At 37.7% G+C, this 14604-nt stretch overlaps 1 protein-coding gene across 2 annotated transcripts in view; it reads right to left on the reverse strand.

Annotated features, from left to right (window-relative positions):
* Nucleotides 1-262: 262 nt before the first annotated feature.
* MTMR6 (myotubularin related protein 6) overlaps nt 263-14604 on the reverse strand; it is a 28277-nt gene continuing 13935 nt past the window's right edge. For both annotated transcript variants that reach the window (XM_021286214.2, XM_065050350.1), the window contains exons 7-14: nt 14204-14336; nt 9602-9711; nt 7741-7866; nt 6792-6841; nt 5810-6010; nt 4913-5047; nt 4711-4837; nt 263-2640 (exon numbers count right to left, since the gene is read on the reverse strand). In XM_021286214.2, coding sequence (XP_021141889.1) covers nt 2389-2640; nt 4711-4837; nt 4913-5047; nt 5810-6010; nt 6792-6841; nt 7741-7866; nt 9602-9711; nt 14204-14336 — 1134 coding nt within the window. In that variant the 3' untranslated portion in view covers nt 263-2388. The remainder of the gene's footprint in view (nt 2641-4710; nt 4838-4912; nt 5048-5809; nt 6011-6791; nt 6842-7740; nt 7867-9601; nt 9712-14203; nt 14337-14604) is intronic.

Below are 14604 nucleotides of genomic sequence, written 5' to 3' on the forward strand. Positions count from 1 at the left end.
GTATTGTATTTTTTTTTATGAAGAAATAGGTTCTGTGCCTGAGCAGACAGACTATTAGCATTTTAAAGCTCACCTAACGAGCCTACCTTAATTTAAAATAAAAAGGCAACCGGATTCATTTTGCTAAGAACTAAACTCTGCCAACAAAAAGGGCCTGAAGACTGAAATAAACCAACAATAAAGGGAACATACCTTCTCTTCAAAAGCCTTACATACAGGGACACTCAGATGTTTGTTAAAGTAAAAACAACATACAACAGTATTTGCAAAAAAGCTTAGTATAATCATTTGAGTCTATAAAGTCTAAACAATAAATATGACGAGTGTACATGGCACATCAGAGCAGCTAAATGTTAAAACAAGTAAGTACAAATTGATAACACCTATATTGTCAGCAATAAATTTGTTTCACTGCTGTGATACAATACAAGCTTTATAAGTAAGATGTTTTTCCAAAGGAAAACCACGGAACCAAGTTGATACAGAAGATGACGGGGAGACAAATAACAAGGCACGGAAACCTCTCTTGCAGCAACCCTGTAAGGCACCACTGTGCAAACGTGATACTATTAAAACATGCAGTGGAGAAATTCTAAATGTGTTTAAATGACTGGATAATACACTTTAAAGATGACACTATGCTCATATCTTCGGGAATAAAAATACTTACCAATCTTTATTTACACTTATAGGCTTTCAAAAAGCAGATCGGTGAAACAGGTGAATTAATACTCAGATACATGAGTCACAATTAACTTCTCCCAGACAGCTTCACAAGTGCAACTTGATCATGACCTATACTGGCCTTGTTAATGGAGTCTTGGATCCAACATGGTGCAGGGGGAAATGCTGCCAATTATGTCAAATAGTGTGGCACACTCGTAACTTTAACAAAATAGACTTAAGGGATTAGGATGAGACTAAACTAATTTTCACTTGCAACCAAAAATTACTTAAATCCAGAGATAAAAGATCAGTGGCATTCATCTAACATTATACCTAGGGATCCTAATATCCAAATTTCTAATTTAGACCTTTATTTAAGAACTGTGCACTGACATTTCTTCCCTGTTCTGTTATCTACTCAGAAAATCCACCATAAGACAAACTACAGCAAAAGTCTTCTCCCTTACTAGAAAGTTAAAGAAACTAAATTTCTCCATTTTTTATTATGTCCCATAATCTCTACTGCATCCTCCTAGAAGTTTTCGTCCCCTCTCCAACTACAAAGAAGTCTCCAGATTGTACTGAAATTACTTAAAATATGCATACATTGGACAAGTTTATACAAGGTGAGAAGGGGGTTTCACCAATAACTACGATTTTCTTCTAATGGAAGATTTAAGAGGCACTCAGTTTCTCATGAGCTTCAGATATATGAATAACATGTTTCACTTGGGAACAAAGGCAGCAGACTACACTTTCAAAACCTCCTGCTTCCATCCCTGCAACTTGAACAACTGTACAGCACATAGTAAACAATTTGAATGAACACAACTATTCAGTTATTGGCCAAGTTCTGTGTTCTTACATGACATGTTTTACTCTTTTTTACTCTACACTTCATTATTTTGCCACAAATCAAAACATTTAAGGTCAGACAACCTGTAGCTTCAATTATGCTCAATTTACTGAGCTGCCAGAGAGGAAAATCAGGTCAATCTACCACATTTTAAACAGTGGAAATGGAAGAACAGTCTTCAGTGATAAATTAACATTCATAGAGCTACTGGCTGAAAGGCTGTGCCAGCTTAGGCATACTTCATTCCTTATATTCAGTCCTGTTTTAAAGAAACAAAAATTTGAGCAAATACAATGTAAACAGAGCCAGGTAGACTGCAGCAGTGAAGGATAACAATATCATTGATCTGACAGGTTTAAGGCCAACTATTCATCACTTGAAGTATACTGTACTTTTCCATGGCACTTAATACACTGAAAGTTAGTACTGGGTGACATTAAACAAGGGTATACATAATCATATCATACGTAATATATGCATGTAGCTTCATTTCCTAAAATAGAAAGTTCGAGTTTTCTTGCCCAAATAAAATCCACTCGTGAAAGACCACCTGTGTTTTCCTATACTGAATAATATTACTATTTTCATCAATTTAGTGCAAACTGACTTAAGTCCCAAAAGATATCATTCCTTAATTTTTAGTCACTACTTACCAAATGCCCCCATTTCTTTTAAAAGACAACTACAGTGGTATTTTTTTTCCTTAAAAGAACAGCAAACACTTGACAATTAGCATGCTGTTCTAGCCTACGTTAACAAAACTTGCCGATATACAAATCATGTTTTGGTCATGCAGCACAGACCCATCCTCAAAATAATCTCTCAGTTCAATCAGTCTCAACAAGGCGCACAGTACTGGATTTTAATTAGCAGGTCATCCTGGCCACTCCGTACTCCAAGCTGACAACAGCAGGCTCAGCTTTAGAGAACTCTTCCACGAATTCGCTGTAGCGATTGTCTGCTGTGTTGCTGCCCTCTATAGTTCTTACAGCATCCTTCACAGGGATCAGTGGCTGCTGCTTTTTGAAGCAGGGAGGGGTTTTCAGTGCAGGAGGAGCAGACTGCAGACATTCTTTCACAGGGATTGTATCCAACTGTCCATTTCTCTGCTTTATTTTCTGAAATACAGAAAATGGTTACTGGCAGTGAGCATCACTGCTTTACTGATAATATTCTGCTTTGAAAGAAGTGCTGGCCAATTCCTGGGTTACACATACAGAATCACAGAATACCAGGTTGGAAGGGACCACAAGGATCATCTGGTCCAATCTTTCTTGGCAAAAGCACAATCTAGACAAGATGGCCCAGCACCTCGTCCAGCTGAATCTTTTAAGCGTCCAATATATTTAGGCCATTGGACAATATTTTTCTCCACAGAATTTACAGCAGATGCTACAAGCACTGTATGCTTAAAGTTCGCAGCTGAACAGAAGGCAGAAAGGTTGCGTGTCAATGTCTGTAGAGAAGGAGAGGGTCTTCCAGGCTTGCCCCTTGTTTGGTTGCTATCACGATGGGAATACTTTCTGAGGTACAGGCAAAGGAAGAAAGACCTTGGTACTATTAGCAACCAAGGAACTTGTAGTAGACCATGAGGCTCTTAAAACATAACTACATACCTAAGCCCTTTGGGCCTTCCTAAAAGCTTTCTAAAAGACTTTCCTTTATATCTGGAAAAAATGCTAATACAGTTTGTTCCAATGAAGTAATATACCAAAAGATGTCAGCTAGAAAGCAGAACTGGAGGAAAGGACCTGTCCTAGAACTGAGCAAGAGAAGGTGTTTTGCTGGGGTTTGTTTGTTGGTTTTTTTGTTTGTGTTTTTGTGAGTGTGGAATTGTGTGGTGGTGGTTTTTTTTTTTTGGGGGGTGGGGGTGGTGGTGCTGGTGGTGGTTGTTGGGGGTTTGGTTTGGTTTGTTTTTTTAATTCAAAAAAAAAATATCACCCAGTATCTGGGAGCTTGAACAATCTCACCCAGTAACTAATTAACTAATTAACTAACTAATTAACTGAACTGGTTTTGTTTGACAATTGGTTTGGCGGTTTTGTTTTTGTTTGTTGATGTTGATGTGTTTGTGCTCTACAAAAAACCTATGCTGAGCTCAGAAGACTTCAGTGTCTCCTGACACCAACTTTTTGAAGATGGAAACAGCAGTAGGAAAGTCTATATCAAGATTTCAAACAACTCAATCTCTTCATCATTCAACTGCACCTAAGCCCACATTTCTTAATTAACACCTTGGAACAAGGTTCTAGTGAAGTCTCAATTTTGAGTTTTCGTCTTGCTGAGTCTTCTGCTTGCTTGATCTTTAGTTTACATCTTGCTTCTTCAATTGCACAAAAGCTTTTAGATACACAATTAAGATCTGAAACAGTTTAAGTGACTGGAATTCATTATGTACCAGTAAGATCAGTTTATTAAAATCTCTCCTCTTGGAAAAGCTGTACTTTCCTCTCCCGTACCCCAGAATAACATGAGTTAAGTGTTACCATTTCTAGCCACACAAAAAAGTAAAACTGATAATTAGAGAACCTTTGCATTTCTTCAAAGGTATTGTTCTGAAGTTTCAGCATCTTAACTGACAAGAATAAGTCACACTAGAATAAAGTGAGATACAGTGTTCAGTCTTTCCTGCTTGTTTACTGCAGCAACCTATTAGAAGTCATTTATAGAAAACTGATCCCTGGATTTACTGATCTTCAAATGAGCAGCACACTCTGTATACCCCATAATTACCGTGACTTATGATAGCATGCATCTGCATATGAAGTGAAGAGAAGGGCAATACTTACTGCTTCCATTTTAGTAGCTATAATGGAAACAAAACATTTTCAGTCTCCTTGGTTTAGTGACACAGCTGTAGCTACAATGGGTACCTTGTCATCTAAAGCAAGTTTCACATAAACTTAAACTACATTAAGCCAGCTTCAGCAATGCTTTCTTTAGTAGTAGAAGCACTTTTACATGATACAGTCCAGCAGTAAGGCACAATAAGTTGTGTTTAAGAGCAGAACACTGGCTGCATAGTCTGGCATTTAACATAGAAGCACACAGTGAAAGTCAAAGTCAACATTACACAGACCAAGTGTTATGCCATACAGTAGTGATGTTCATACAAAAGCAGCCCTATTAGACTATAAATGTAACTTTGAACAAGTCACAAATAAGTAGATTTATTTTGCAATACTTACAGCTTCCAGTTCTTTAATGTCTTCCTCCAGCTGTTTATTTTGTTCGTTCATGTTCATTATAATATTGAGTACAGATTGCCTGGGATGCATACCTCGATCAAACTGATGGTACATATTTCTCCAGAACCTGCAGGTAGGAGACACTTTTAACTATGCAGGATAAAGAACCAAATAAAATATACTGTATGTAATTCAAACTTACTTAAAATTGAATGATGCAGTATTAGGCTCCAAAAGAGATAGTTCTGGAGAAAAATCGGGATTATATAGAGGATTACGGTATTTCTTTTGTTCATTCAGAAGGAACGGCCATAAGGAATAAGTCTTCTCTTTCACTCTTAAGGCAAAAAGAGATTACAGTCAAGACACTGAGCACCAGCAAAAACCAGAAACTGTTCAACTCAACATAATAAATCCATCCTAACTTTTGGCAAATAAGCTACCAGAAATAGTTATAAATCTTAAATTAAAAGCTTTTAGTAATACCTTCTTCCTGGCACATGCTAATGTTGAACAGAACTAACAGTTTTAGAAATACTAGTGTTTATGCTGTGCAAGTTTTGCATAGTTGCAATAAGTGCTTTTAAAATACAGTTTGAGACAGAGATGAACTGATGAAAACTTTACATAAGTATAATAGTTTAACTGACAGTCATCAGTCTTGAGCAGGCAAGAACTTTAAAGTTACCTAAAAATAGATTGGGGAACAGAATGAGGTGATGCTTCCAAACTTAAGCCTACACATTTTTAGGGGAAAAAAAAAAAAAGAAAAACCACACACAACAAAACAAAACCCAACACAACAAAAAAACCACACACCACACCACACCCCAACACCACAACACCAAACAGAAAAGGAGGTAGAAACAAGCCTTAACTTTCCCTACGAAAAATAAGCATGGTGTTTTCTCCCAGAATTAGAAAGACTGTCTTCAGTGTACAAAAGCATGACAAGCACTGCTGTTCCCTGATGCAGTTCAATATCATTTTCAGCACTACCAGTCTTGCCTCTATTTCTATTCAGAGCCTAAAATAAAGACGACTGACAGGAATTCTTAGTCTTAAAATAAACAAGACACATTACAATACATCTGCTTACTTTAGTTCTTCTCGCTCTTTTTGGCAGTTTCCAAGGAAGTTACCAAACTGGCATGAATGGACGTGTTCATGGATCTGAAGGAGGAAAGCTTCGTTGTACTCAAAGGCCTGTGGAAACTGCTCGGTCAAATTCCACACACTTTCTAAAAACTGGGTGAACACTGGTGAGATCTCTTTTGGATCACCATCCAACTGACAACACCTGAAAAAGATTCCATAAACAGACTGAAACTGGTCTACATTTAAAAAAAGTCTTAGTTGTACTTGTTTTTAAACCACAGCACATTAACTTGACACTAGCTTTGGTCTGGAGATTAAGCACCTAACTTTGAAGAACTAGGGCAATTTTTGAATAGAAATAAGTCTATATTTAACCTATCTTTCTGACTTAAGTAATCACATCTGTATTCAGTACAGAAGAGCAACATAAGACAGTTAAATTCCTTTGTGTCTATTACATCCATAGTCAACATTTGGAGTACAGGAGCTAAGTGCAGTTTCGTAAGCAGTACATAGCAGCAAGGCTATTGTCATAGCTGGCGATAGGCAGATCAAGGGAAAAACAGAATTCTTAACATACACTTCTAAATATAGGCCTGAATTCACCATTAACAGCAAACACAAATGCAAACTCATTTTTTAAAGATTCCAAAACTGTTTTATATTTGCTAAATAGCTGGGATGTAGCTTTACATTGGTTTTGCATCATCTATGCATACATGCAGACTGAGATGTAGTTACTGACTTCTGAGAGCTGGGCACCAGTAGCACTAGAAATTTGTGTCTATAATATAAATCAATTATCCAATAGGTATTTGAATAAAAAGCAATACACAAAATGCATTGGCTACTGAAAATAGCTTGCTCATTGCAAAATTTCTAGCAACACTGCAGCAGCTGAACATCTACAAGTTGTTTTTGTTTTTAAGAACCCTTCGTTCAGTTCACTGTACACATTTTACTGTATTGGAAGAGTGAACTACCTGTCAGAGAACTTGTGCCCAAAAGAGATCCAGTCTTTCTCTATCAAGACCTAGAAGGTAAAACCAAACAAAAATCTCAAAATGTTATTCAGTCTTACATCTATAGCATTAACCCCACAGGTTATTGACATATTGTATTTTAAATCTGAGTCAAATTACAGTAGGAGTAACTACTTGTGACTTGGTAGTTCCTTTATTTTCTTGGAAGTCTTTAATGAGATCCCAAAGCAGTGAGGACTAAAAAACCAAAAAGATGAAATGACTTCCCTAAAGATTATACACATTCTCCCTATTCACCAGAAACAAATCCTCTTCTAATTCCTCCTCAGTTTCATTTTCACTGCTTGTAATATTTGTGGTAGTTGGTTGTAACCAATACATAAAATTAAATTTTATGTACTATCTTTCAAGAGTTCCCATAGTACCTTGTACAGTCACTGCAAAACACTATTTATTTTCCAGCTCTAAAATTTGGAATAATACCATCAAAACTCCTCTCTATAGAAAGACAAAGAAATTTAGATTGCTTAAATAGCTTCAGGCCTCTGTCACTGGGGCTGTTGTCATTGTTAGATTGTGATGTTGATTTTGGGACAAGTGACAAACAGTTGCTATGATTTTGTACATTTATTGTCTCACATAAGCACTTTGGAATCCTTACATTTCATAGGTAAGGGGTGTTTTTTGATGCAAAAGGCAATCATTGCTTCAGGCACCCTGCAGAAATGTTGCAATCTGCTATCTGCATTTCTGTTTTTTAGATTTTATATAAAGGGTTCTTCCCAGGAGCAAAGTATTTCTAAAAGAGCGATGTATCAGTAGACTGCAAATCTTATATTTGTAACTACGAAAAGCAAGTATCAGCAAGTATACACTGCTCACTTTCACACAAACATTTTACATCCTTTGTTTCCCGAGGAACAACACAGCAATGCAAGAGCTCACTTACCATGAATCCTTTGATTGTTCTGTAGTAGGAATCTAGTAAGAGAGCTCCAAGAGAACACACTTGGGAAGTCCTATCCCAGCCATCTGAGCAGTGCACCAACACACTTGCACTCTCAACTGCTATTGCCTGCAAAACAGTTGTTCCTTAGTGAATGTTCTACTCTAGATAGAAATCAAAATTTGGTAAATAAATACAAAAGCTATGTTTTTCCTAAACTCACAGCACAGATGATTTTATTTTAACAAAGCCAGAAAAAATGTTTATTATAAAGAAAGGATTTGATACTACCAGAAAACTAAGAATTTCTCTCCATAGAAAATATAGAAAAATTCTTAAAAATAAAAGAAATTCCACTACCACCTTTGCACAAGGTAACAAGAACATCTAGAGTGGTTACCGGTTCTCTTTCTACCCCTTGTAAAACTAAACTTATAAAAACCCCTTGCAAATGCATAATAAGAAAGAAGTAGACCATACAGTACCAACCAAACATGCTAAAACAAACTGTTTCAAACACATGACTAAAGATAACTTTTGTGTAGTATAATGATCAACAAGTGGGTAAGGACTAGGGAACACTTATTAGCTTCAGCTAAGAATTAACATCCTGTTAGTCCAAGTATTTTTGAGAGTCAGCTTCAGGAGAATCAGCCACTTGAAAACTAACTCCATTATTTCACCTAGTAAAAACAACAGATCCAGGTTTTTTTCTTCATCCAGCCTCCCTCAGGTCAAGCCCTTGGCTTCACAGGTGCCAGGCAAAGGCAATTGTTCCTCTGAAGTCTTCATGAAGAGCCCCATTTCCTTGCCAGATGAAGTCAGCACAGCCAATTACATTTCTCTGCAATTAGCACCCCAGGAGTTCAGGTTTTTGGTATACACTAAACAATGGTTCGCTTCATCCACCTCCAAACTGGTTACACCTTTCATAAATACTTAAAAGAACCAGGGTGCATAAGAATCCCTTCATGTCCCAACAGCATTTAAAACAATCCCAAGACATTAGCTGCCGTATTTAACATCTCCAGTCATAAAGAAATATGCAATACTTACATCTGATATGCTGTTTTATCGGTTTATGCTAAGTATCTATGTCCTGGTTTTGTTAAAAACAAGTTTCTCTTTCAGTCAATTTTGCCTGTCAGCTAAAGCCTTCATATTAACTGCATTTTCCTGGAGAACCAGACACATGTTTTGGTAAACCTAGCAATGGAATGCAAACTTATTGGTAAGCACGGATGGACATCTCGCAAGAGGGGCGACGAGAAAACAAGTGAACAAGAAACTGACCAACTGTGTATAACATTCCATTCACGTGAATACTTCATATACAAGTGCGAGATCACGAGGATCTCGTCCCTTTTTTCCCTTTTCTTTTTTTCTTATGGCCAACATTAGGAGAGGACCTTGCTAGTCGTCCCTGCGAACTGAGGCCTAGTGACAGACTGAATCCAGCTCCGATTGGCTGTGGAGTCTAATCCAGGACTCTGGTTGCCGGCTCTGCAGTTGCTGGGACTTTCAAGATTGGTTTTGTATATTTTGTATTATTTTCTCTATTCTTATTAGTAGCATTAGTAAAACATCTTTAATTTTTTCCAACTCTCTTCTCTCTGTCCTTCTTTTCCTCCCAATCGCCTCTCCTTAGTGGAAAGGGGGGAGAGGGAGGGGCCAAAAGGGGGAAGTGGGGGGGGAAGAGGGGGTTAACAATACATCTGCCAGGGTTTTATTGTCACCCCGCAATCTTAACCCTCGACAATCTACTTCTAAAAAGGTCAGAGTTTTACACATGACATAATATTAAAGTATGATTTTGCCTAGTAGCAAGCCAACTTGCTATCAAACAAAGCAGCGTTCAAGTTACCTTAACTAGGAAGACAGCAGCATCCAACACAGCTTTGATATGACGCAACCATCCAGAACTCTCCAAACCAGACAAGAAGTCATTGACAGACAAATCCTTTGTGCCACAGACTGAAAGAAACCAAGAGTTAGAAAGCCTTAAGCATTTGCAGCTACCTATACCCTGCAATAGAGAAAAAAGGAATAATTGTATTTTGTTTCTAATGCCCTATGCTGTAGGCTTATTAGAAATACTTCAAAAGCCACCACTAAAATAGCTGAGAGGGGTACTACAAAGTGCTTTCCAAAGTTCAACTCTATAGAACTACTCTTGTCATTCGTGGTTACTGTAAGATCTTTGTCTTTTTGACAAAATAACATTCAAAGCAAATACACTGGTTATCCCCAACAGGGAACCTTACCCTCACCTTACCAAGGAAGGCAACGCAAATGCCAAAAGCTTACCAGAAATACTTAAAAACTACAACTACTAGTAGGATGTGGCTGCATCCAGACAATACAAACAGTTCAGCGAAGTCAGACAGCCAGAGTTTCATCGCCTTCTCCACTCAGCTAAGAATAAAGCGAGTGTAGTACAAGGACATGGTGATAAACCGAAAACCATTGAGATTTTTTTCTGCCTCCAGAACTGACATACTGCAATTCTGACTCTGATGTCTACCATTCCTCTCTGGTATACTTTGATGCTCCAACAAAAATGTCAATTGAGAAGGCAGGGAAGAACCCAAGTTAAAGGAAAGCTGCCTTGCAGTGTAACAGCAAGGGGTATAGAGGTAGTCTGAAAATTTCTCACACAGACACCAGTTCACAAATAAGACAGATAACCTGGTTTGCGTATGATTTTGAGTAGCAACTCACACAGTAACATTGCTGTCCAAACGTGACAAACTTCTGGCAATAAAAAAGAAATAGCTGAAGTTATGTCAGCCAGCAACTATGTGTGATTCTAAGAGAGGATACCCAAGGTTGCCATCTATAAAAATACCTCCTCTTGCCACAGCAGAAGCCTATATCTATCAAGCTAGCACACTCCAAATGAAAATAAGAAGGCTCTGCAGCTGAAAGCTGTCAGTGGGGATATTCATACAGCAACTGCAAAATCTTTATCTTCAAGTATGGGAGGAAGCGAGTCAGCAGGAAAGGCAGAGAACAAAATTCAAAGTCATTCTGTGAAGCAGTTTCATGTTCAGTCAAGTACCTCGATGTAACAAAGGCTATAAACTCCTAAAGCGCTGCCTCATGGAGCTTTTCTTTACCTGCACTGCATGATTCCCAGCTTTCAGGCACTCAAGTTTTGATATACTGTCCACTGCTCAGGAAGAGTCATGGTGGCCGTTGCTGCTGAACTGGCAGAGATAATTCAGACTTCCAAATAAGTGTTAGAGCACCTTTTCTAAAGCTTCTAGATCTCTGTCATCTAGAAAAAGAGTTTGCAAGCCATAGCACCATGAGGCAATGAAATATTAAGAAATCCCTGGATCCCAGACCTAACTGTAAAGGTCAGTCTAAGTATCAGTAAAAGCAGTAAAGGTTAAGCTAGTCTTTCCCTGGTCTTTGAAGGAGATAGCATTGTTAGGCAAGAGTTCTGCTTCTAGAAGGTCTGCCACATGGAGGAAATCAGCTGAGACCTTGATTCTTTCAGCCAACTCACACTCTCTCTACACCAGTGGTTCCACACACATTCAACCACAACAGTACACAAACAGGTCCACTGCTCTGTAGTAAAGAAACAAAAAATATTGAAATATCTGGAAAGTCAAACATCAGCAGGGAAGGGACTGGACAGACAACACAATGTCTAGAGGCACTACTGATGGCCACTCACTCCTATATTCTCTAGCTTATGGTTTAAAGCACAAACTTGCAGCTAGAAAATAAACAGGCTTCCAGCCCTCAGCTGGTTTTCACCCAGATACTACTGTCAAAATCCGCTTTTGAACACAATTTTCAGCTTGGTAGAAATATTTCATCACTGCTATTTGCCCCTTCTAACTAGTTTTTTTTTTTAATAAACTAAAGCAAAGAACACAGATGTTGAGCCCAAAGAATTAAGACAGACATTTTTATACTACTTAGTGACAAAATAAAGAAGTTGCACTGACACTGTTTTGACACAAAGATGCTGAAAAAATAATTTCCAGTCCCTTATGGACTCAGAAGGAGTCAAAGATTATTTATGTCACCATCAAGATGTTTAGCTACTTCACAGTCATTCAGGATAGCTTTGGCTATATGCATCCCATTATAAATGCACACCCCACATGCATCTAAGCCCCTAAACCTCAACGTTGCATTGCACTGCTTGATTGCCTCAGGCAGCTCAAGAGGTGACTAAAACCTTCTGATTGAAACACAGTTGGCTAGAGGCAGAGATTGTTTTTAATAACAAACAAACAATCCCCCTTCCCCCACATACACACTCAACAAAAGCCACAAAAAAAACCCTTTAACACACTTCCATCATCAAAATATATGCACCAACTATAGCAGATATTATGGAGCCTTTTCCTCAAATATTTCCCACAGAAATGCTGTTTCTTGACATAGGCAAAACCGTTTTGCTTAACAGAGTTCAACCTTTTTTGACATATAATACTATATTTTTGAATATATAAACCCTGGACTTGAATACCCCAGCTACAAACGTGGTCTATGTGTAGATTCTTCCATCAGTGTTACATAGATGGGCAGTTTCTCCATCAGGGGAGCAGAGTCATGTCCACACTGAAGAAAACCATTTTACAAAAGTTTAGTTTCACTGCAAGCAAGATATTTAAAAACCAGCTGAATCAGAGATGAAAAATAGACTGTAAATCACCCTGGTATGCTCCCTGGCATAATCCCATTACAAAAGGATGTTGGGAAGACTTATGTCTCACATTCTGCTTCCAAATGGAATTCTTTGATTCTGAAGGAAATTAGGAAGATGGACAGAGAGCCTAGGAGTAGGATACATGCTGAAGAAGGAATAACAGTTGTTTGTTATAATTAAAACTAAGGACAGTCCCAGTTAAAACAGCTTTTGAAAGAACAGGGTCACAGGTATCACATTCCTGATTGAAGAACACTCAGTTCAGCACATGGAGGGGAAGCTGGTACACAGAAGTTCAATGGCATTTTCCTCATTTTAAGCTATAAACCATTTCCATAGCACTTCCTTCCTGATCACCCCACTGATGGAACATTTCTACAGGGGTCTGAATAGTAAATTATTGCATACCTCCTGAAATTTAAGTAGTCCTTCCTATCCCTAGAGATGCTTCTACTTCTGGACTAGGATTCAACAAAACTCTATTGAACTATACAGACTGAACAGAGGTAAAACAACTGTGTTCATTTACCCCAAAACCTGATCCAGAGAACAAGTATAGACATTACATATGATTTTGTTTTAGTTCTCCACACAAGGAAAAACTATAACATATTTCATCCTTAATGAAAGCTGCAGAAACATATTTGCTAACATGGTAATAATCCTACTATTGGTAGAATGCTAAGCCAAATGAAAGGAATAGGAAGTCTGTGAAGCTGAAGTGTGATGCACACACTTCTGCAGGAGAAGGCCTCTTAAAAAAACAAAAAGATTTATTGGCTAGTTTTCTGGAACTGAAGAAGATATTAATGAAAGAAATAATGATTATCCTAAATTTTAAAAAAGGCTCATGCTGCTGTTCCTTCCCTTCAATAAAGCCTATGCAAGAATAACCACAAAAACACATTATCAAAGCTCAACAGTATTCCACACAATGTGCCTGAAGACAGGCTAGCAGCAGATACTGACTTAATGAGAGTGAAGGAAGACTATATCACCAGTCTAAGATTTCTTGACCAATGTAGCCAGAATGCCTTTATCAAAATAGTCTTCCAAACAAGTGTAAGCCTTCTCCATGACTGGAAATATTTGTGTATTTCTACAACGCAAGCACTCATACATATAGTTTATTGGGTGTGGAAGCCTGACTTCTACCACTGTAATCTCAGTATTAACACTTCACAAAGTATCTTAAATCTGTTTTCAGCTGTTTACCTAAACAAAACATTAACAGAAATATTTAACAAACTTCTGCCTCTCCATTTTCATGGTGAAGTGGTTTTCTTTTTCCCCTGCCCCCCTCTCCACAAACACTAAGATGTAACTACAAGCACAGAAGCAGCTCACCAGGCCAAAGAGGTAGAGTTTGGTACAGACCATGTGCTTACTAAGAATTCTGTGGAGCTAAGTGCTGCTTGAAGAAACAGTATTCTATTTGTGAAACTGTATGTACAGACACACACTATTTTGTGCATTTATATTACAAATGTGTATACATATGTGTACTTAGAACACAAAAGCCTTTCCCACAAGCCACTGACATACTAACCAAGTTCATCCAAGACATATGTGCCACTCAGTTTTCTTCAAAACAACTCCATTCATTGGGTTTACAGTTCAAAGGTAAAGGTTTAAGGTAATTCACTACCAGAGAGCACAAGCAGCTGGTAACAAACACAGCTGGTATAAAATATAGAAATATCAATAGAGTTCGCGTAAGCTATTATTAAAGACTTCAGTGAAATATTTATCCTATTTTCATATATGCTGTTAAGGTACATTTAAACATACCTTCCAGGAGTTTTTGCAAGCTGGATCTCATTACATGAATATTCTCAATGCCAACAAACTGGAATCTAATGTTAGAGTAGTTGTCTTCATTCTCATAGCCCTTCCCAGCAGCTCTGTTTGCAATTGCATTAAGCTTAAAAAGGCAAAATAAAAATACTGAAAAACAGTACTTGAAATAAAAATCTCAAATTAAGAAACAAAAGTAATGCAATTTCAGTGGAATACACCGGGGGAAAAAAAAACAACACACACAAGAGCACATACTATGTACAGATTCTAATAAATTAACAGTTCGTGGCAAATCAACTTGAAAGCATTCACGTGTAAGAAAGGTATGGTACTTAAAAAGCAACATATTTAGAGTTGACATATCTGAATGACACATTTAATAATTTAATTAT

This window comes from Columba livia, chromosome 1 (genome assembly GCF_036013475.1).
Source record: "Columba livia isolate bColLiv1 breed racing homer chromosome 1, bColLiv1.pat.W.v2, whole genome shotgun sequence".
NCBI lineage: Eukaryota > Metazoa > Chordata > Aves > Columbiformes > Columbidae > Columba > Columba livia.